The sequence below is a fragment of the Abramis brama genome (assembly GCF_963993115.1).
Source record: "Abramis brama genome assembly, chromosome: 2".
NCBI classification, from domain to species: domain Eukaryota; kingdom Metazoa; phylum Chordata; class Actinopteri; order Cypriniformes; family Leuciscidae; genus Abramis; species Abramis brama.
This window is the reverse complement of record NC_139964.1, coordinates 37,825,329-37,850,852: the sequence shown is the minus strand read 5'-3', so window position 1 is coordinate 37,850,852 and position 25,524 is coordinate 37,825,329. Positions and strand designations below refer to the sequence as shown.

The following is a 25,524-nucleotide window of genomic DNA, read 5'->3' as shown; positions in this document are numbered from 1 at the left end:
CGTGTTGGGCCTTCCTGACTATGCAGAATTGTGAAGTCAACAGTGCACATCCCACCTTTGCTCCCAGGAGCAGTAAGGAAAGTGCAAATCTCAAATTACCAAGCTCCTTCTCAGCAGAAAAAGCCAAGCCTCCAGCAACAGCTCTCTCTCTCTCCCTGGTCTAGGCAGAAACATCCCTACCAGAGAAGGCCACCAGCCATGGATTTGCTCTTACAACCCCTAGAAGGAGTCACCTCTGGGTCCAAATGTCTTACTGGTTTCCTGCAGTCCCAGATATATTGTCCTTGACACTCTCCCATTCCCTCCCACCAATACCAAAGGAGGCCTAGAGACAGTTACCATGGAAACCACAGGCCAATGAAGCGTCAATGGTGGTCAACAGAGCGAGGCAGTCACAGAGGATGCTCACGTTGGAGCCGATCGAAGAGGATTGAGGAGATGGCGTGAATGTGCATGTGTGGAGCCAGAAGGGAGAATACCGACATCCGTAGATTGCATTCTGCCTCAGTGCACAAATGAATCATTGACAGAAATAGCATATGGTTAAAGTTAGGGCCTACTCTCTCACACACATACATACATTGTAAATTTACTGAATAGATTTGACTGTGTGTGAGGATGTTGTATTCATTGCTGAAAAAATTGCTTTGGTTAAAACTCTCATTAAGGGTGAGCTCAATGGCTATCATAGCATCAGAATATGACTTTTGAAAAAAGGTTTTAACTGGTTAAAATAGATACACTGTAAAAAAAATTGCTGTAGTTATGCAGCTGTTTGCCAGTAACTTACTGTAGATTTAAATTGATGTTATTTACTGGCAACAGTTTGTTCAAAGTTAAATGAACATTAAACATTAACAAGTCTTTATCTTTACAGAATAAAACTATAAAATAACAATCTAATGCAAAGCATTCTGGGAACCAGAAATCTTCATCAACCTTTTTCTGTTTTTTTTCCTTCAGATTTTGGTTCCCAGAATGCTTTGCATGAGGCTGTTATTTTAGTTTTATTCTGTAAAGATAAAGACTTGTTAATGTTTAATGTGCATTTAACTTTGAACAAACTGTTGCCAGTAAATAACATCAATTTAAATCTACAGTAAGTTACTGGCAGGCAGCTGCCAGTAATACTGTAATTTCTACACTAATTTCTTTTTTTTTACAGTGTAGAAATGACAGATACAGGTTCAGAATGACAGATAAGTCGAGAGAAGGACAGAGTAGTACTTCAAAGTCTTCACATGGCCACATGAAAGATTGGGAGATGAAGGGGAAGAGAGGGAAAGAATGAAAGAGACAGATTGTCGGAGCATATCAATGATAGAAAGAAACAGGATAGCTAAGACAATTAACTGTAAACACCAGCTCACAGTTCAGTCATTATAAAAGAAGAGTTATAGCTTCACCTTTACACTGTGACAGCTCTGACTTAATCAAAAGCACTTACAATTCACACACGGTTCACTTCACATTCAGTCTCAGGCAAGAATAAATGCCAGCAGACACTATGCTCAAATTCACACGCAACATTCATCCACATAGATTGTATCTGAAATATGTAATTTAATAGTTTTGTATTGTTCATTTACATAGGTTACAGCAGCATTATAAGATTGCTTGCATGTGTTGCACACATTTATTATTTTCGGTTGTGCTCTGCTTATTCACTGGCACCAGGCATCCGCATGCACTCTGTGTACTCTTACTGTAATTAATGTGAATAACCAAAATATACTAATTAATATTGTATAGGTATATATTACCAATTATAGACATGTTTATACAGTATATGTGTATAATTATGTATATGTACACTACCATTTAAAAGTTTGGAGTTAGTAAGATTTTTTGAAAGTTTTTTAAATCGCTTATGCTCACCAAGGCAGCATTTTTTTGTAAAAAAAAAAAAAGACAAAAAATAAATAAAATAAAATCAGTCATATTGTAAAAATAGTATTACAATTTAAAATAGATGTTTTCTATTTTAATATGGGCTTATTGTTAAATTCAAAGTTCTGTCATGAATTTCTAGATGGTGAAGGCTGATTGGTCCTTAACTCAGTCTGCTTGCACTCACATCATTCTCTAGAGCACAGCTGATTGGTTCAGTAGCCAATGAGCTCACTGCTCAGCCTTCAATACTTTGTCAGCATTAGTTGTAGCAGTGCAGAGCGCTTTCAGAAACCCTCCACCTTCCCCAGCTCCACCTGTATTGATCTGCTACGGGTAATGCATGTATGCTATATTGTACAGCAGAAGCATGTCTTGCTTGCTCTCAGCAGCGTGTGGTGTGTGTATTGGCAGTAGCAAGTCCCGTTTTGCTCTGCAGCAGCAGCAATAACCAACTGCAGCAGCAAAACCAGCGGCATAGCAGATCTATTCTGCCAAGAACAAACATTTCGACATTGTCATATCCATTACCATGTCAAACACTAACAGAGTTGTCATTACAGAAATATAAATTATTACTGTGATGACAAAGCTGAATTTTCAGCATCATTACTCCAGTCTTCAGTGTCACATGATCCTTTAGAAATCATTCTAATATTTTGATTTTGTGCTCAAGAAACATTTCTTATTATTATCAATGTAATGTTAAAAACCCAGCCCAGGCTCATTAGAAAACATTTTTACAAAACGCAAAATACGCTGCGTCGTGCACATTTCGCAACAGTTTCAAACTGAAATGTCTACTGAGTCACGCTAAAAGCACATTTAGTTTTTTATGTTTTATTACGTTGGTGTTTGTACGTATCACCGCAGTTCTGAATTGAAATGTCCAGTGAGTGGCGCTAAAATCTCAATGCTCCATCACGGTTTAAAATAACGTACACACTAAACCCTAAACCTACCCAATAGTGTTAACAAAAAGCAAATATGACATAAAAACGCAATTGTATTACGTTGTTTTTATTGCATTTGCAATTTAGCTGTATTTTGAGCTCTTTTAACGTGACTCTACTTTCACGGGATTTGTACCCGAACTCTCCACATCGCAAGTACAATTCTGTACCAGCTACCGAGCAAGCTTAGTATTAAAACCGAACATATGGAGCTGGTCAAGTGATGCAAACTCCAAAATGTATTTGCTTACAAATCATGCAATATGGTAAAAAGTGTTTTGAGGTTAGAACACACAATACTGTACAAGGAGCCGTGTGAAAACAAGTCTTTATTAATCTATTATCTACCCTGTAATCATAATTATGTATGAAAACAATTAAAAGTGATTTTTTTTACTGTTTTACTGCCTCTAGTGTTCATTTCTGTTGGAAACTGCAATGATATGTACAGAAGGACTTTTTTGTTAAGCATTAACAAAAGCATTCACAAAATTAAGAGTTTTTAATTTTAATTTCAAACAATCAGCTTGTTTTATCATAGAGTAACTTGCATCACAATAACTATACAACCATATACAGCATATCTTCCATCTCATTACGCCTAACAAATCTGTGAAATGCATCCAGTTAGTATAAGGGGAGTATGGCTGCAGTTTTGTTGTCACCCCCTGTAGGCTTCAGTCTCATTGGGTTGTCATTGCTGTGGGACAAACAACCCGCTCCCCCACCCCTCGTCTGCTTCCCTTAACGTGAAACCACAGCTAAACTGCTGGATCGGTGTGACCTGTCCTGTCAGCATGGTGCTCGCTGTGTTGTCTTGCTTTGCTAATGCGAGGAGGCTGGACACAATTTGGCTCCTTTGTTTTCTAGTGGTTCATCTTCTCTGAATGTTGCCCACTGTCATATTTGTGTTGCATACTGTGTGAGATGCTGATGGAACTTGTGTTGTTTAGCTGACGGGCATAGACTGGCCATCAGCCTGAAGTGTGCTGAACTGATGGCTAATATGTCTTTCCTTATTAAGGTGCTAGTTAGTTTTTTATAGTCAGTGAGTAATGAGTGAATTTGTATGGGAATGTGTTGCCACCCTGTCCCAGAGTATTACCGTGACAGCTGCTATTTATCTAAATTAAAAATCCAGTGACATCAGCCAGCCGAAATAATACCTCACTCAGAGAGTGATACGACTGACTGGTTCCAAACCATGGAGTCAAAAAAGTAAAAAATGATCAAATAAAAATAATTGACTCTTATAAATAAATAAATAAATAAATCTATTGATTAACTGGGATGTGATATTTCCGTATTTATACAAATTATTTATTAGGTACTTTGCTTTTGTTTCTCTCAGTTACCTGTTTTCCTTTGTTCCAGTTTCCTGCTCCTCATTTGTCTCCATATTTAACTCGCCATCACCTGTTCGTCATTTGAGTTCTATCACCTTGTGTATTTAATTTCCTCATTTTGAGTTGGTGTCTGGTTTTGATCATGTGAATGTGTAAATGTATGCTCATTTGTTTATGCCATAAATGCTGTTGCGAAGTCATTAGCCTTATGGATTACTTCTTGAGTTTGTTTTATTAAAGAACCTTTTGTGTATTGGAACCTTTTGTGTATTGGAACCTTTTTCTTCATCCTCACCATCAGTGTCACCTGATCGTAACGGTTTCCACCACTGAATAAAAAAGGTAATTGCAACTTTTTATCACACAATTCTGACTTTTTTCTCGCAATTGTGAGTGCACATCAACTGATTGGTTGACTTTTCTGCTAAATTGGATCAAGACTGGAAGCAATCAGAGACCTTCTCCTCCCCCATTGCTCTCTGATATTAAGCATGCGCACCCTTGCCAAAATAATCAAAAGGGTGTGCTCGTGTGTGGGGTCAACCACAAAATTGGTAGTAAAGATAACTGCCATTTGGGTGAAATGGCTTCCATTGCTTGAAGGCAGTGGCACATCTCAATCTGTCATTATAGTCTAACAGAATGAAAATTATAACGAACACAGACAAGAAACCACCATGCTTGAATTCAACATAAATGCCAATATAACCATCATGTTAATCACAGTGATTTTTTGTTCTTAGCTATATTCATAAGAAACTAGATTATTTTACAGTGTATGGTTCTGCACATGCAATGCATAATTTGTTGACTCCCCTATAGACTTAATTAACTGTACACCAGATAAGAACTTGAAAAAGAAATCTCGTCAGTTCAGTAGATCGGTAGATACAAATAAACAAACAAATAAACCGAGTAAATAAAAATGAAGCAGAAATCCAGAGCATATGGATTCAAACAATGATCAGAAGACATGATCGCCTGAGGGTTTCCAGCAGTAACTGGAACAGATGGTAGTACAAATGAATAACCAAATCCTTTATTTCTAAAATTAAGAATACTTCTGGTTTGTTTAGCGTGTGTGCGTAGCAAACAGACAGACGAAGATTCAGAAGAATATAATTCCAATTTTACGAAGTTTAATCCAAACAGGCAATAATCCAATAAAGGGCAGAGACACACATTTAACGTGAACGAACGATAGACCAAACAATGACATATAAATAGTGACTCAAACAAGATGATTATTGACACACAGATGATGCAAATGAACTCATAATGACAGTGACCACAGAGACAAACGAGTGGCGGGAATCTGAACACGGAACACTGAAGATGAATGAAAACAAATTAAAAAGTCCATGAAAACTAAACACACTGAACATACTGTGACACCTTGTACTTCATTTCAGACCCAGGTCTTTTTTTTTTTTATGTTTTGAAATGTCTTTTATGCTCACCATTTATTTGATCAAAAATACAGTCATATTTTTGAAATATTATTACAATATCAAACAACTGTTTTCTATTTTATTATAGGCCCTGAATTTTAAGCAGCCATTATTCCAGTCCTCATTGTCACATGATCCTTCTAATATGCTGATTCGGTGCTCAAGAAACATCTCCTATTATTATCAATGTTGTTGTTTTATTAATATTTTCGTGATACATATATTTCAGGATTCTTTAATGAATAGGAAGTTCAAAAGAACAGCATTTATCTGAAATGTTTATCTTGACATTATCAATGTCTTTACAGTCACTTTTAATTAACTGAATGCATCCTTGCTGAATAACAGTATTAATTTATTTAATAGTAATAAAAAAATATTACTGACCATGAACTTATGACAAGTAGTGCATATATCAGAGCTCTTGGAAACCACCACATTTCCTTGTGTGTTTGTGCACACATGGACAATACAGCTCATATAATGATTCTGATTCTGAATTCCTTTTATTCATGGTTGCTTTGATAGAATCTGAAAAAGAAAAGTCTTTGAGCCTTTCTTCTAGTGATTATTTCACCCTCCCCCACTTTGGCTTTCCAACTGAAATGAATGTAACATGAAGGTGCTTCCAAAACACTCCCCAGGAGTAAGTGCAGAGAGACATGTGAGGGCAGAGATTATCATTTTAATCGGGATCAGATAGACACTATATGATTCTCTGGATGGTGTCCATCACAAACACTAAATGTAATTCCAGCCAGGCAGAACATGCTCTCCATAAGCAGGGAAGAGAGTCAGTTTGCTATAACTGTCAGTGTTGGAGAGTAGCTATAACTACAGTGAGGAAAATAAGTATTTGAACACCCTGCTATTTTGCAAGTTCTCCCACTTGGAAATCATGGAGGGGTCTGAAATTGTCATCGTAGGTGCATGTCCACTGTGAGAGACATAATATAAATAAAAAAAATCCAGAAATCACAATATATGATTTTTTAACTATTTATTTGTATGATACAGCTGCAAATAAGTATTTGAACACCTGTCTATCAGCTAGAATTCTGACCCTCAAAGACCTGTTAGTCTGCCTTTAAAATGTCCACCTCCACTCCATTTATTATCCTAAATTAGATGCACCTGTTTGAGGTCGTTAGCTGCATAAAGACATCTGTCCACCCCATACAATCAGTAAGAATCCAACTACTAACATGGCCAAGACCAAAGAGCTGTCCAAAGACACTAGAGACAAAATTGTACACCTCCACAAGGCTGGAAAGGGCTACGGGGAAATTGCCAAGCAGCTTGGTGAAAAAAGGTCCACTGTTGGAGCAATCATTAGAAAATGGAAGAAGCTAAACATGACTGTCAATCTCCCTCGGACTGGGGCTCCATGCAAGATCTCACCTCGTGGGGTCTCAATGATCCTAAGAAAGGTGAGAAATCAGCCCAGAACTACACGGGAGGAGCTGGTCAATGACCTGAAAAGAGCTGGGACCACCGTTTCCAAGGTTACTGTTGGTAATACACTAAGACGTCATGGATTGAAATCATGCATGGCACGGAAGGTTCCCCTGCTTAAACCAGCACATGTCAAGGCCCGTCTTAAGTTTGCCAATGACCATTTGGATGATCCAGAGGAGTCATGGGAGAAAGTCATGTGGTCAGATGAGACCAAAATAGAACTTTTTGGTCATAATTCCACTAAACGTGTTTGGAGGAAGAAGAATGATGAGTACCATTCCAAGAACACCATCCCTACTGTGAAGCATGGGGGTGGTAGCATCATGCTTTGGGGGTGTTTTTCTGCACATGGGACAGGGCGACTGCACTGTATTAAGGAGAGGATGACCGGGGCCATGTATTGCGAGATCTTAGCCAACAACCTCCTTCCCTCAGTTAGAGCATTGAAGATGGGTCGAGGCTGGGTCTTCCAATATGACAATGACCTGAAGCACACAGCCAGGATAACCAAGGAGTGGCTCTGTAAGAAGCATATCAAGGTTCTGGCGTGGCCTAGCCAGTCTCCAGACCTAAACCCAATAGAGAATCTTTGGAGGGAGCTCAAACTCCGTGTTTGGCTACTGTAACAAAGGCTACTGTAACAAATATTAACATTGATTTTCTCAGGTGTTCAAATACTTATTTGCAGCTGTATCATACAAATAAATAGTTAAAAAATCATACATTGTGATTTCTGGATTTTTTTTTGTTTTGATTATGTCTCTCACAGTGGACATGCACCTACGATGACAATTTCAGACCCCTCCATGATTTCTAAGTGGGAGAACTTGCAAAATAGCAGGGTGTTCAAATACTTATTTTCCTCACTGTAAGTAGTGAAGCTAAACATCAACTGCCTTCTCTCTTATATATGTAGCATTAGAAAGTCCAGACATTAACAGACAACAAAAATAAAAAAAAATAAAAAAAATCCACCATTTTAAAGTGCCCCTATTACGGTATTGTAAAGGCTCCTAATTTTGTTTTGGAGGCCTCCTACAATAGGTCTACATGCATCCAAGGTAAAAAAGCATCCATGTTGAGTCTTTTCAATGTGTTTTCAACACAGACCAAACTCTACAGGCCTCAGCTACTGTAGTGTTTGAGGGCGGGTAAAGTAGATGTTGTTTGTTACAGACCTATGTAGGTTCATTGAGGAAGTAAGATTGTAATTACTGATGACTCATTTCAGGCAGTTCAGAATCGGTTATTTCTTTTGGGACACAAAAATTCCATTTATTATGCACTCTGATCATTCACAAATAGCTCTATTACACACTACATGATAGATAATCTCTGAAAAAGCATAATGGGGCACTTTAACATAACTAAAAAGTTAGTTAAATTCTGCTGTTTTAAATCACTGTCATCAGCTCAATTATATAAATCAGTGTGTATATATATGTTTTTTTCAGTTTAAGATTATCTGTTAAATATGATGTCAATCTAATTCTTATTGTTTGCTCCTTCAAAAACCCTCATTGTTTTGTGTCATAAAAAACGGCTGTAATTATTTTTTAAATTATCATATATACTTAAAAGAAATGTTCTCCTTAAATAGCTTCAATGTCGTTAGCTCCTTTAAATTATGATGAGTAGCTTGAGACTTGGCACGCTACAGTTTCAAAGCAGCTGCCAAATTTAGAAGACTGTCCTATTTTTTCCAAGAGTCACCCTGTGGAGTCTGGGTTTATTGAAATATGAAAAATCCTGGTTTTAGTGCTAAACAGGTGTGAAAGCTCCCTTCTATGTTTGTCCTATGGGAGCGCCACAGCAGGAGAGATCTACAGAACTGGAGTACACCATCAGCCAGAACCCAAATATGTTACATGTCTGATTAGGTGACAGAAACACTCTTTCTCTTCTTAACCTTACACATACATGACAATTGTAAGATGCTTCACTTATGTTGACAGTGAAGGTTTTCTGTGCTTCAGATTACTGTGTCTCTGTCCAAATCCTTTGTCTAGCTTATTATTATGAGACAAGTGCTAACAGTAATCATTTGTGTTCCACATGGTGATTTTCTACATGCTCTCAATCTTTAGCACTTGTGTGTATTTATTTTTTTATGGTGACAGGAGACTGTTGTTTAGTAAAGATAAGTCCATACACAGCTGTTATTCAATTTTAAACTCTGTTTTTAAGTAATTGCATATGCTCACCACTCCTCGATGTACTTTAATTTTACATCACTAACTGAAATGACCAGAGTACCCTGGGATCCTCAGTCTCATTCTCCATATTTTATGTAAGACCCTCATTTCCTTTTCACCTTAATATGCCGACTGCATAAATTTGTCATTCTGCAGAACATTGAACTGTCCTTTTTAAGCATTAAGCATTAAGCATTAAGATCAACCCCAATAACCATCATGTAAAAACATGAATGAGATTGTACAATATACAAATTAGCAACTAATTTTCCAAAATGTAAAATAGTTATGAATTGTCATGAGATTGTGTTGAAGGAAGCCCACTCTGTTCTGGAACTGAGCTCTTGTGTCTGCATGGTCTCATAGCCTAACTTATATTACATTAAACACACACACATACAGTACTTAACATTCTGTTTCCATCACTTACAACAGACTGATTGTCCGTAGCACAAAGGCTGGACTGAGGAAACACTGCATCAATACTCAGATCAATGCAACCACAGAGATCTCTCTCTAGAAAGATCTGCACCTTTCATCTCCATCTTCTAATGTAACATCCTTTATGTGCACATACACAGACAGACAAACACACACACGCACACACACGCACACACACGCACACGCACGCACACACACACACACACACACACACACACACATACACACACACACACACACACACACACACACACAACGGACAGATAAAAACGCAAAACATTTTTACACAGCCCTCCACAATTCTCACTATTAACTAACTATTTACTATGACTTTTGCCTCAATAAACTCCTAATAACTGATTATTAATAGTTAGTAAGATAGTTGTTAAGTTTAGGTAGTGGGTAGGATTAAGGGATGTAGAATATGGTCATGCAGAATAAGGCATTAAAATGTGCTTTTATAAGTACTAATAAACAGACAATATCCTAGTAATATGCATGCTAATAAACAACAAGTCAATAGTGAGAATTGGACACTTAACTAAAGTGTTACCAAAAATTGTTCCCCCACCAGATGAAATGTCTTGAGATGACACAATAAATAGTTTGTTGGGTCTTTATAAAAAAGTATGGTAAGTAAGTAAGAAAGTAAGTACGGTCACACAGCACTCATAGACCTTTATTTAAAAAAAAAAACCTTATCAAAATATGTTCTGATACCAAATTGCTATATATACTGTAAATATTACTAGCAGCAATACATGTGTTGGCTTGACACTATATCAGGACAGCCACAGTGGCTCAAGCTCTAATCTGCTCAGGCTGGTGTAGATACATGCACAATTCTCCATTCAATGTCTGTGGATTGTGGGTTTAGCTGCTCATAGTGTTGCATCACCGCGGCACAATATTTATAAAAATTGTCCCTGAAATTTCACAGTGGTCTTCAAACCTACAGCATGTTCCCAAGCCTAGAATAGCTCTTATCAAATTAACACGGTTCCGTACTTCTAGTTTGTATACCGACTTACAAGATGTACACTTCACCCAGTTTAGTCTGTTAGTGTGTGTTGTCAAGCCAAGTGGAAACAGGAAACAAGTTAAGTGGACAGGGAAGAGCTCTCCTGCAAGCCCAGCCGAGAGGTATTTTTATTGATGGGAGTAGATGCAGCTTTACTAAGCATGAGCTGAGAAAAACAGGAACTTACACTCCACAGTATGTGACAGCAGTGACACTGATGTGTGACAGAGATTTGCGTTTCGCGCATCAGCTGCCACGGTGGTAACTTAAATGTCACAGTTATAGCTTATTTTCGCCACTATATGCAAACTGTGACCAGCATGCATAACTCAGGTAACCTGGAAGCTGTTTTTGCTGTACGTCACCACCGCACCACTGCCTCATCACTTAGTAAGAGGCATAACTGCTGAGAGATCATATTAATAGTGTTTGTTGTGACGTTTATGAGGAATCATATAGGGATTTTAAGAGTAAGCATAGCTTTTTTTTGTAAACTACTGTTCAAAACTTTGAGGTAAGTAAGATTTAAAGAAATTAAAGAAATTAATGCTTTTACTCCGCAAGGATGCATTCAATTCATATATAATATTATAATATAGCTGTTTTCATAACTGTGATTATAAGAAATGTTGCTAGAGCACAAAATCAGCCTATTGAAATGATTTCTGAAGGATCATGTGACTCTGAAGACTGGAGTAATGATGTTGAAAATTCAGTGTTGCTATCACAGGATTAAATTACATTTTAAAACATATTAAAATGGAAAACAGTTATTTTAAATTGCAATAACATTTCTCAATATCACTGTTGTTACTGTATTTTTGAACAAATGCAGAACAGACATGGTGAGCATCAGAGACTTCTTTCAAAACATTAAAAAACTTACTAACTTATTTTTTCAAATGCTTGAAAGAGAACTCTTGTTGAGTACTCTTGTATTTATCTTAGTGTTCCCTGTTGCCTTTCAGATAATGAAGATGTTTTATCTTTTCAATCATTTTTGATATCAACATTCTTGGATCTTACTCCTCGACATTTTCCTCATAGATAAAAGCTTTTTGAAAACTTAAACTTTTTAAGCTGCTTACAGAGGCCTCCCTCTGTTTCTCTGTTCCTCTGTCTTTCTTTATCTTTCAAAAACTCTGACGAAAGTATTCAAGAGAAACAGGGCTGGCAGAATAACTCAAAGTGCAATCAATGCTTTGTGACAAAATCTTATCAATAATGCAACAGGAGCTACCTAATCTGCCTTTTACAATACGCAAACTGGCACAGGAGGCAGAGGAGTGAAACGGGCTCAAAGAAAAAGACTAAAATATCCCTTGAAGGCAGAGAAAAAGAGAGCATTAGTGCTTTTGGAAGCCAAGCGGTTTGTTAAAGAACAAGAGCCGGTTGGTCCTAATGCACACGGTGAAAGGTACACCGGAGGAAAACAGAAACGATGAGGTTCTCTTCCCGCTGGGGGGTCGCTCTCATCTTTTGGAACATTCCGCTCCAATGAGCGTTTCAGCAGATGACAATGAAACCAAGAGCAGTGCAAATATGAACAAACACATGGCTTTTGTGTGTGTGTGTGTGTGTGTGTGTGTGTGTGTGTGTGTGTGTGTGTGTCACTCTCTTGTTAATGTGTCATGTCACAGAAAGTGATTTTATGTATTATTCAAATTAAAAGTTGTACCTGTTCATTTTATTTAATATACCTGAGCTAATATGAACTAACAATGGACATTTGAATTTTTTATAAATGAAACAAATGTATTGCTCATTATTAGGTAATGTTAATTAATGCATTAACTAATGTTACCTGGGACTTTATTGTAAAATGTTACCATTTATGTAGGTTTAGTAGTTTTTAATATAAAACCACAGTGTACTACTGTACATTGTCCACATCACTCCTTTTTAACACTACTAACTGCCTAGTACATCCTACCATTGAGAGAACATCAGACACATTAAAGATCATATTAGTTTTTTTTTAAAGGTATTAGTTATCTGATTCCCTCCCACTCTTAGTGACAGAATTTTATAGCTGAATTTTTAGGCATATAACACTTAAAAATAATGACATACGAAATACAAAATATTTTTGGTGGGTGTATTGTGAGACTCTCTTGGAGCAGATGACACAGTGTCCTACACTGTCTTTGGTCCAGTGCTGACATTAGCCTGTCCTTGTCTATTCAAGTTATTTGAGTTGGCACTGGCAGAACTGCTGCCACAAAAAGTCCCTAAATAAACAGACAGGTCTGACAAAGCGACAATCTCTGTCTTTCTCTAATTAATTACGTATGCAGTATTTCCCCACTCTGAATAGTACTTATGAATAAACATCACAGACACAGACATACCACAGGAAACATCTTTTTGTTTTCTATTACATAGCTGTACATAATTAAATCCAAGTCTTCAAACCATGAAACTGTAATGGAAATGTCAGTTTTAATAATAACACACTTTTCAATCCTTCCAACAGTCAGTCTTTGTGAATTGTCAGTGCAGATTAATTCAAATCGTCCGTCTAAATGCTAATTGCTTCTGTCCTGTCTCTCTATATCAAGTTCTGATTGATGAAGTGTTCTCTCTTTACCAATCCACATCAAAGTTAATATTTGCAATAAAGTATTTTTTAGTACAGCAGTGAATATTTCTCAGATAAAGGTATCCTTTTGTCCATTTTAGACATTCTAAGTAACTTTGCTACTATAACGTTACAACTAACTCTCATTAATTTGCAACTACATGTCAACTAACTCTAATATATCAGACTGATAGGTTAGACTGTTAGGTTATGGTTAGGGTTAGTAGAATAAGTTGACATATAATTGAAAAGTTACTTATAGTTAGTAGAATGCCTGTGAACGGAGGATCAAAATAAAGTGTTAGCAGATATTAAGGATAAAGTCTATTAATACTCTATGATTGCTATAGTTAACATGTATTAGCAAAGTTGTAGTAGAATGTCTTAAGTGACCTATCGAAATAAAGTGTGATTGAAAGTTTTTTTTTTTTTCTTTTTTTTTTTTTTTGAAAGTTAATATTTAGAAAGGCACATATCTTAAAAAGTCTGGGCTACAGAAAAAAAAAGCTCCCAAACATTTTCATGGTGTTTGCTCAGGGGAAAAAATGCACATGCTGACCTTTTGTGACAACATGACCCAATAACAGTTGTCACACTGTATTTAAAATCCTCACATTAAAAATCAATACAATCTGACATATACGAAAATAACTATTTTAATGTGCCTTTATTATACAGTTGACCCTTGCCTAATTGTATGCTGATGTGTTTTTTATTTTTTACCCAACAACTTTAGCCAGCAATTACATTTTAGCTTATTATTCAGTTGAAACCAACATGTGCATAAAAAGCATTTGAATAATTTAACTTTTACTCAAAACCTTATACTGAAATATAGCTCTTGTGACAAATTTCCTGTGTGACAGCTAACGTCCGTGACCCTTATTTGGGTCCCTAAAGCTATTGAGAAATCGTATTAGTCATTCGTGAAGCCACCAACAAGTTAGAAACTGTGACAATATTCAACGTCCAACAAAACAGGGTACGACATAAAGACTCTGGGGTACTAAACAGCATTTTGATCCTTTATGTTCTTGAAGAAAACAACACATTAAAATTCGTTAACCCAGAGGCACATAATGACTAGCTACTGTAGTATGAAGCAGAGGCATGTAAACCTGTGCTGAGTGGTGTAGAACACAACACTGTACTGTGCCATTTTCCATTATCCTCTCTGAGGATAGACTGACAGCTATCTGTCTGTACTCATTCACAGTGTGTGAATGCCTGAGCGTATGCGTGCTGGGGGCCGTTTTTTGATTGTAGTTGTTGATGTATGTGTGTTGTCATCTGTGGCAATGTGGTGAGGACTTTATGTTTTGATGTGTTTGAGGATGTGCTACGTGGCTTTGGGAGTTTGCATGTAAACAATTTTTCCTTTTTCTTTTTCTTTTAGAAAGTTGTGGAAAGCGCTCATGAAAATCATTTTTACTTTCAAAAACACACTCAAAATATGTAGTCCACATGTAAAATTGTAGCCAAATTTCTCCATAGTTGTTTTGTAAATATCATCTCTGGTTTACACCTATATTTACACCTGTACATTTGTATTTTTTTTAAAAGTATATTCTAAAAAAAAAAATAAAAAAAAATTGGTTATTGAAATCAAAATATTAGGCTGTTTAATATATAACTCAACCATATATATAACTTCTTAATATGTGACCCTGGACCACAAAACCATTCACAAGGGTCATTTTTTTTTAAATTGAGATTTATACTGAGATATATACTGAAAAAATAAGCTTTCCGTTGATGTATGTTTTGTTAGGATAGGACAATATTTGGCAGAGATACAACTATTTGAAAATCTGGAATCTGAGGGTGCAAAATAATCGAAACATTGAGAAAATCACCTTTAAAGTTGTCCATTTTTGTTCGTGATTTTGCTGCATTCACTCACAAAAATATATTTTTTATATATTTACGGCAGGAAATGTAAAAAATATCTTAAACCTAATGATTTTTGGCATGAAAGAAAAATCGATAATTTTGACCCATCCAATGTATTGTTGGCTATTGCCACAAATATACGCATGCAACTTGTGACTGGTTTTGTGATCCAGGGGTCACATATAGTCAATAACAGTTTCATTTGTACTATGCTTTAGTTTTAACCCATAAAAATCAGATTAAAATTCAGGACAGTGAAAGTAATAATGTAAAATGATGGTAGACCAATGTAAAGGATTAAAATAACTTATGGACTGGAGTTTTCTTAATCAGGCTAATTTTGAAACTTTTCACTATTGTTTCACAGGAAACTGTCACTGCCACACTGGTGTTGACGGATAATTTATCAAAATATCCCCTATTAAATTATCTGAATTTTGAAGAAGATCTTAGTGAGTTATATGCTGAGAGGATTTATGGTACAACAAAGTCTGTATATAATGCTTTGCATATAATAGTGGATTATTATTATTTTTTTCATTTAAATGATTTAAGTGTTTTAATTCAAATAGATCAAAGAAAATAATCAAATAAAATGACAAATGTGCTGCTATGCTAGGATACACATCACTATTAACACATTAATAAGACTGAACAAGATTCCATCAACTTTGAAAATCAGAAAGAGTCAAAGAGAAGTCTATACAGAGCCTGCAGATTCAATCTTTGCACAAAGATCTTGATTAAGATATAAGCACACTGAGACCACTACTTCTGAGCACCTTGCTGGCAATGAACCTGTTGTGGAGTGATTCTGAGCCACTGTTGACTGATATCAAAAAGAAATTATCCTTTTCCACATCATTTCGAGCTATTCACTAGTCTTTGCCCTCTCTGAAGATAAATCTTATTGGTGAGTAGCTCTTGCAAAAAGTTCTTCTCAACGTTTTACATAACGCATTCTAAAGTAAGACTGGTAGCAAGGATGAATATTTCCTGTACATTGTAATTAATTATGAGTGGTGGAATGAGGCACATCCAGCTTTTCTTTGAAAACAACTTCCTCTTAGATGGCTATAAGTAAAAACTCTCCCTCATGGGTGCACAGAATGGCACCCAATACAAAGGCGGAACAGACACTGCAAGTGCCAACGTATCAATAATGCAAGACTTTACGCTTGCGTGAGCCCAAGGATCGTAGACAAATGAAACATTAAAAATTCATAGCATCATCAGCCAAAAGAATTGCGAGAATTCAGTACAGTTCAAAGGGACCCAGAACGCCAATTTCATATTTTGAAGCTACTTGCAAGACTAGACAGAAAGGGTTATGGAAAAAAGTGTACGGCAGAGTAAAAATAATCACCTAAACTAATAGATATATGATGGGCTTAAATGAATATAATTTGGGACTCATAAGAAGTTCCACTAGGGTGTAGTATCAGGAGTACAAAAATAAATTACCATAAAATTAAACTGTTTTGAAAAATCCATTTACTCCTTTCAGATTCAAATCAATTAATTATTTCTATATAAAGGAAGAGACTACTATGAAACAAATACCTATTTCCTTTTCTTTACTTTGCATCATTTTATATTTTGTTTTATGTTCCCTTTAATATTTTCAAATTTCTAATATTATTGCACAAAACCGTCATTAACATGTTTCCTAATAGCAACATTTAGAATTATAGAAATAATTAAAAGTATTTTACTTCAGAAGAACAATACTTTTCATTAGGATCCCAGAGCTCCAAGTTACTCTGTGAAAATGACAAGATATCACCTGTTACACTGAGAACAAGCTGCTTAAAAACTTTATCTGTGCCTACAATAGCCATTATGAATGCGGCGGTGACGAGATATATTCTTGTACATTAAACTGTACAAATAAATAAATAAATAAATAAATAAATAAATAAATACTATCTTTACTCTCTCCTCCACCAGGGAAAATATTTGCTCTTACCTCAAAAGAATTCCTATTTCCCACGCAATGAATCCCCAAACAGCCACAGAACGCAGCCTTTTCCGAGTCATCTCAAGACTTGATCGGCATAGACATACAGTCCTCTGTGAATGCCTGTGCTCTCTTCAGCACTTCTGGCTTCTTGACTTCAGGACGCTGGACAGCGCTCCAGCGGTTCTTCCTTCACTCCTATGCACTGTAGGCTCGTTGCGCACGGCAATCGCAAAGGAATCCCTCATAATCTTATAAAGCTAAACAGCATATATGAAACACTTCCCTCGTATCGGCACTGGAAGAGATGGAGTGCTGTTTAAAAGCGTGCGGTAGCTGAAGTGATTCTTGACAAATTCAGACATATCTGAGCAGAGACCGCCCCACACAGCGCGCTTGACTGACAGTGCGCTTCTCCACTCTCACCGCACACAGGCATGAGCAACGCTTACTTACAATTAGAGAGATCTGAATTTGAATACTTCCCCTTACTCGTGCCAGCCCTTTGACTATGCGAGCTGCTCACGTGATTAAAAACCCAGCATCGAGTATAACAGGATACCAGATTATAGCATTATTGTCGTTAGTAGTACTATGATATTTATATTTGTAATACAGTGATATATGTTTATATTAATAAAATTGTAAAATATATTTGATTTAATAATTGTATATGCATGTGCATGTATATACTCAACGAATTCATTCATTCATTCATTCATTCATTCATTCATTCATTCATTCATTCATCCCTTTTCTATGAGGATTCCTCTTTGGCCAATCTCCATCCATGTGATTCCAACTTGCTTTATTAGCAAAGATGTACATTTTATGGACATAGTGTTTATTAAAAAGACTGGAAGTTATGTGTCCAGGTCAGGACATGTCAGTTGAGGATGACTGACTACTATTCAACCCTGTAACAGTGAGCAGATGATTACAGAAAAATATATATTTCTAGAAATATCAGCATTAGTTATCTTTCTAATAAACACCTGTGTCATGACCTTAAAGGATTAATTAACTTCACAATGAAGATTCTGTGATCATTTACTCACCTTCACGGTGTTTCAAACCTCTGGTTTCTTTCCACAAAAGAGGATATTTTGAAGAATGTCGGTAAGCAAGCAGTTGATGGAACCCCACTGACTTCCATAGTAGGAAAAAAAATATACTATTGTAGTCAGTGAGGTACATCAACTGCTTGGTTACCGACATTCTTCAAAATATCTTCTTTTGAGTTCAGCAGAAGAAAGAAATTCATACAGGTTTGAAACAACTTGAGTAATTAAACTTGTCTAATTATGGCTAATATTCAGTATATCATGACATGATGTTATATTTAATATTTGTGGGTAATAATACACTCATTGCAAGCTGACTGCATCAGTAAGCAATGTCAAAACTAAGTGCAATGTAACTCGTAAGTCATACATGATGGCAAATGCTAGAACGCATGCTGTATTTAGGTATAGGCCTAACGCACTGAGCTTATACTGCCTGTTTTTGATTTACCCATGAAATCATCGCTGTGTTACAGTGAGTGACAGTGTCTGGCATGGGCTGCCGTAGGCAGCGTGTATGGCACAGCTGAGACTGGGTGCATCTGCGCAGCATGTGCATGTGCATGTGTGCGCCCACTCCTGTTTATTGTGCCACGTTGACCCTGTTCCCAGCTTTATGCCATTGCTCTGGAACTGGGCGATAAGCTCAAAAGCTCTCTGCTGCCAAAGTTTGGCATCAGGGAGCTTTGGTCTGCTTTTTCACTTTTCATTCATTCTCTTATTTAAAAGTTACTTTTATTGTGCTTTAAAAGACAACAAAGACTTGAATATTATGTCCATTCTTATATATAAGTGTCCCCTGATGTTATCCGCTAACTCATTGGAAAAGCCTTATAATAAAAAGTGTTAGGCCTACTCTTATTATTTATGTGTCTAAACCAGTGGTTTCCATCCTAAAATGGGACCTATTATGCAAAATTCACTTTTATAAGATGTTTGAACACTGATGTGTGTATGCAGCGTGTGAGAACAACCATCCTATATTGATAAAAATCCACTCACTCATTTCCAGTCTCTTCAAACTAGCTGATTTAGCTGGAGTTGATGTTTGCGCCAAAGAGGCATTACAAGAGTTGTGTTTTGGGATGTACCAACATAAGACTCTCTTTAGACTTCTGCCATCTGAGTCACTGAGGACATCGTAGTAAATGTATTTTTCCAAAGGAAATGTCCCGATAAATCTCTTATAGCTACGTTTGCGGCAACCTTGGCCTCCAAGTAGGCCCCAGTTTAGAACCATTTCTTTAAACTTTTTCCCACAGTAGAACACATTAAAATGCATTAAGAATAGCAATAGCTTTCCCCCCTTCATATTCAACTGCATACTAGAGCATTTTTAGCTATAGGTTTTGAACACATATTACTGGCAGGTGATCTAATTGCTTATTTCAGCTGAAGTGTGAGCAGGCAGGCGCTGTGTGTGGGTGGATGAAGGGCAGATGGATGGGAAGAGCACTGATGATAGCCTAATGTGTACTGTGTCAATTACAAAGGTCAATGTGTGCCCTCAGATAATTTCCCCTGCCTTCGTTGAATGAACACTTCTGTCATGTAAAATAATTGTTTGAGGTAGAGCTCTTTTGTAGACTAATCATTGTCAGCCTGAAAGTAGCCTGTAATGTTTGAACACTCACCCAAGACACTCAAAAAAAGTTATTTGGTTCACGAAATGTGACCCTGGACCACAAAACCAGTCACATGGGTCAATATTTTGAAATTGAGATTTATCATCTGAAAGCTTTCCATTGATGTATGGTTTGTTATGATATTACAATGTTTGGCTGAGATACAACTATTTGAAGATCTGGAATCTGAGGGTGCAAAAAAATCAAAACATTGAGAAAATCGCCTTTAAAGTTGTCCATTTATGTTCGCGATTGTGCTGCATTCACTCACAAAAATAAATGTTTTAGATATTTAGGTAGGAAATAAACAAAATATTTTCATGGAACATGATCTTTACTTAATATCCTAATGATTTTTGGCATAAAAGAAAAATCGATCATTTTGACCCATACAATGTATTGTTGGCTATTGCCGCAAATATACCCGTGCGACTTGTGACTGGTTTTGTGATCCAGTGTCACACTTCTTCTTTGTACAAAGGTATGCTCTGCTGCAGTTAGAGTTTATGTTAAGGTATTCTGTGCCCTACTAAAGGAAAATTTCACACTTGTTTATCTTATTACATAGTAGTATTTTCCGCCTCTAGTATTTTCTGTCTGTCAGGATGTGCTACCCTTTTTCTTAGACAAGCATGACAACTTTAACTCGGCTCATCTTGACAACTTCATGTTGAGTGGATTTAGGTCAGATTTCAGAACAAAGAAGGCAATGATCTAAAGCTGTGACTGCAGCAATGCTTTTAATCAATGCATAGGCAAACAGTGCCAATCTGTTCTTATTTTATATCAGAAAGTAACCAACAATGATTTTAATTATGATGGCATTTCATGGTATGCTGCATTCGCAGAGTAGTTTCATCACCAGCTTTGCCTCTACCCTCCCCTTCTCTGAAACCTTCTGTTTCATGCATAATAGAGTCTGCCTAATCAATACTATAATGATCAAACCTCATTATGCTTCACTTAACTAGTTTGTCTCAGAAAACATCAAGCAAATGCAAAAAAGATATTCACAATCAACAGACTCACTGAGCAATGAGGTATATTTCAATACCCGCTCTGCTCTGTAGGTGCTCATCACATTATAATGCAAATGCATTTACTCGGCAGCCAAAGATACACATGGCATTTACTGAATCAGTTATATATGGAGAGATTATTGCACTCTATTGGCTGGGAAAAAGACGAATTGCTCAATTACTGGTGTGTGGCGAATCGTTATAAATTTCGACCCGGCACGCTGCATATTAAAGGGCCCTATTTGGAAGACATAGAGACTTGGGTGGACAGTTTAGTCTCAAAGGAAGGCCGTTGCCATAGAAAAGCACTAACAACTTCTCATTATAAGAGTATCTATGAGTAAAAAAAAAGATGTAAGATCACATCACATTAGGATTGAACTTTGTTGTTGTTACGAACTGCTCCGAGACACGAAGGTTGAGATCCAAATGCAGCTTTAATTAAGGGGCAATCCAGACACGTAATCCAATATACAAGCAATAGGTCAAAACACAGGTAGGCCATCCAAACAAACAAACAAACAAACAAACAAACAAACAAACAAAACAGGCAAAACATCCAAAAACCAAGAGACCTGAAACCAGGGAAAACACTCGGAAATGCAGTGCAACAACATACAAAACTTCACAGTGAGTGAATGAGTGAACATGGTATAAATAGGCTGAGACTAACAGGGTGATGAGACACAGGTGAATGCAATCAGTGATGATGAGTCCGGGCAGTGAGTTATGGGAAATGTAGTTTGTGAAGGAGTGATAATAGTGTGGAGTGCCCTCTGGTGGCTCTCAAGGGCACTCCAGCTGGTGACGTTACAGTTGTGAAATATTTTTTTTATAAATATTTTAGTGGGAGATCTAGTGCTCTAGTGCAATTCATGAGCTATCACTCCTCTGTCCTTGTTTAAGAAGACGTAAAGATGTTTCTTAAGGAGACTGTCCCCCTTAATAAGTGTACTATAAGTTACTTTAGTTCAATGCCTAAGCAAAATGATTCCTTGCTAGTGCACCTATTTCATAAATAAAATTGTTAATCTGCATCATTCTAACCAGAATATTTAAATCAAATCAAATTTACAACGAATGTGGGACACCATCTCTGTCCAAATGTATTGCTCACCTCTTCCTTCTATATCCATTTAGCATGCACTTTGCTCACGTGAGAACAGACCATGACCACGGCACACCACACTCCACATAGTTGGTGCCATATTAAAACCCTTTGAGTCAATGCTAAAATAAGTATATTCTCAGAGCTAATGGTTTAGTTATTTTCAGCCAATGGGCTGCACATCACTGAAATGTTCCAATCTGTCTGGTGGATCCATCAAAAGGGACTTTAGCCATGACTGCAGTAATAGTTCTGAGCAGATAATTAGAAATGCACTCTGCTATGACACGTTTAGACATTAACAAAGCCTTAGTAATCAGGATTGAAGAGAGTTGTGTTCTGACTCAATCTCAAAGCATTACTGCCTTCTTTTGCTGTTAAATGATTACAAGTTCATGATGAAAGCTGTTAATCTTACATTTGTTTGGTCAAGAGGAATATTGGTAAGAAGCACACTGAACTACACACTACAAGCTTCATAGCTTTGCTTTGAAATGTGACCTTATTAAATGCCATAAACCGATGCTAAAACTGGGAGGAATTCCGAAACGTGTGCTTTTACTACAAATATTTTTTCTCTTTCTTGAGAATTATTAAATTTTGTTGTGCTTTCCTGTGTGGATTATAGGGCCTAACGGCACATAGAACATTTCCTTCCAGTTGAGAAAGTCTTTACGCTTCACTCAGCTGCCCGAGCTCCATTGAGGTTTACGATGGTCACAGAATTCTTGAATAACATATGTCCAGACAAGGCACTGACTCACTAAAACTATGAGATAGTTCTAGTATTGGAGATGTTGCACCAAAATGATGGCAAATTAATGATGCAATACCAAGAGAGCAGTATTAAATGACATGTTTGATTCAGCTGTCTCCCACTGGATGCTAATCCCTTTATTCTCTATTCATGTAAATATTTCCCTGGATGCCATGGCTTTTCTAACACCCTGACACGGCCACAGTTTTAATGAGTTACAGATAACAGTTGTATGTTGCATGATCACCAGAATGCATACTGTACGTGGAACATGCAAGCACTTCTAATCATGCACAAACAAGGAATAAGATAAATGTCAATCAAGCAACATCTGTTTCTCAAAGGGGAGGAATAAAATGGTGCAAAGTCTAACAAACCGTATGTTCATTGGGATTTACACAGTTTGTACAAAATCCAAGTGCATGTTTTTTTTAAGGCACTGAGGACTGTATCTTATAATTCTATGATAAGAAAAAAAGTATACTGTTTTAAATCACTGCTGTTTGTTTTCAGTTAGAATAGAGTTGGATTCCTTGGAGTGCAGAGTTAGCAAAACACTTGATTACACACATTATGATGTTACAGAGATTATTTCTGTGTCTGTTTAATTCAGTGATGCGTGCATGTGAGTATAGTTAGATACGGCATGGGACTGTGAGTACTATTATGTAATGTTATAAAAAAAAAAAAAAAAGGATAGCTGGAATGCCATAGAGCAGTCAGAAACACAAATATAATTGTTCTTTTCTTACTCCATCATGCTGCAGAGATAAATTCATTGATTACCAGCACCTCATGCATGTTATGGCCTGATATCAATTAACCACATTCATAATTCACACCAATGAAGGTCCCTGATGGATATATAGAAGCATGCAAGTGCTGACCTGTCAAACCCTATACAGAGCATCCAATAATGATCAAAGTGTATCCACGTATCAATATCAAAGCTTTGAGTAAGAACTATATTTGAAGGCCAACCTTCTGTCACACACTCATGCAGTTCAACAATGGGATGTGGAAATGATATTAGAATAGAGGCAATTCTTCGGTGAGTGGCTTTCAATTTAATCATGCATTTGTCCAGCAGCAATAATCTCACCTCCCTACTATGGCTAACATGATATGATCTGATTTTTTTAAATTGAAAGGATGTGCTGTATTGCTCATGTAGGCTCTTCTCATGCAAACTGGCATGCACTGCTGCACACATGTAATGTCCAGATTAGAAGACAATCTACAATACACACACACACACACACACACACACACACTCCTATATTGCCCTGGCAAAAATAAAACTTCTATTTCACTATGATAAAAAAATAATGATAGGATTGAAGACCTGAAATGGTCAGCACACATTCCTGAAGTTACAGTTTTTTACAATCACTTTGCTACTATTTCCAGAACCTTGATGTCATTTTTCAAAACTCTAGACACAAAACTCAAAACGGTTATCACTTGTAACGCAGGCTGTCTAATGTTCAAAACATTGCATTGTGCATTCACATCTTTAATGTGTAACACACATTCACAATCATTGGTTCAAAAAACAAATTTACTGTGAAATACCATTGAAACATAACTATAGATCACTCACACACAAGCAACCGATAGTTTCACTGTGTCATTGTTCGTACAATCATTAAATATTGTAGAACAAAATAGGTGATACAGGTTTCATTATGGTACTACATGTACAGTAAATACATCTCTGTAAGAGTACTGCAGTAGTAGAGAGAATACTACAGACACAGTGGAATCATTGAACAAAGTTTGTAATATATTGATGCAAAACACTACAGTACAATCACAACATAGGTTTATTTGAATCAAAGCAAAAATAATTAGCTATGAAATAGAAAAGAAAAGACAGTACTGTAAAACATCAAATGCAGTGTTCCTCAACTTGCTTGCTTGTACCGTAAGAAACAAAACAGGAGTGATTACTGTACTTCTACATTGTCATCAACTCTATGTTGTGGATTTGGCCACAGGTTCTCATCTACATCACAATGGATGTTTTCATTAGCCAAACATCTTGGAAAAAACCTTTGGGCATTAAGAGTAATGCAACAGTTACTTATCATTTTATCAAGCAATTGAGAAAAGGGTTAGAGTTTTGAAAAATTTGCATTTTGATCATTGGTTGTGAGTTTTGTGTCTAGAGTTGTGGAAAATGACATCAAGGTTCTGAAAATAGTAACTGTATTGTAAAGTGATTGTAAAAAACTGTAAGACAAACAAAAATTGAGCAAAATTGAGAAGTTATTGGGAAGTCTAATCTTTTGACAGCTTTTCCTAAATAGTTTTCCTAAACAGTGGGTGGTTTCTGCATGTGATTCCATGTACACATAAAATGTCATTTTATTGTTCTATTTGGAACATAGAAGGAAATCGTTTTTTTCTTTCTTTCTTTCTAGAAATCATACAAATTCAAAAGAAATCTCCACCTTGTGAAATAGCATTCCTGTGAGATCGGGGTAGATTTTTCTGGTAAAAACATCATACTTGCTATTCACAGAAAACAAGTAACAGCTTTCCATCATTTTACAGTTAAGATTCCATTCACAGATCAGCTCCAAAATGCTGGTGAACTCTTTGATGCCACTAATCAGAAAATTAATTACATTGACAACATCTCAATATTCTCAATGTCTACAGAAACTCAAAGTGCGTGAGGTAGCACTTGGAAGAAGCCTATCATTCTCATTTAAAGTATCATTTAAAGGCTTCTGTATCCATTATTCATGTTGTTC

At 36.5% G+C, this 25,524-nt stretch overlaps 1 protein-coding gene across 2 annotated transcripts in view; it reads right to left on the bottom strand.

Moving 5' to 3' along the window:
* Positions 1-17,669, bottom strand: part of glra3 (glycine receptor, alpha 3) — a 59,814-nt gene extending 42,145 nt beyond the window's left edge. Inside the window, exon 1 of one of the 2 annotated variants that reach the window (XM_084095525.1) lies at positions 17,199-17,669. In XM_084095525.1, the coding sequence (XP_083951651.1) occupies positions 17,199-17,269 (71 nt within the window). In that variant the 5' untranslated portion in view covers positions 17,270-17,669. The remainder of the gene's footprint in view (positions 1-17,198) is intronic. The other variant, XM_084095524.1, reaches the window with a different exon arrangement.
* Positions 17,670-25,524: the final 7,855 nt, after the last annotated feature.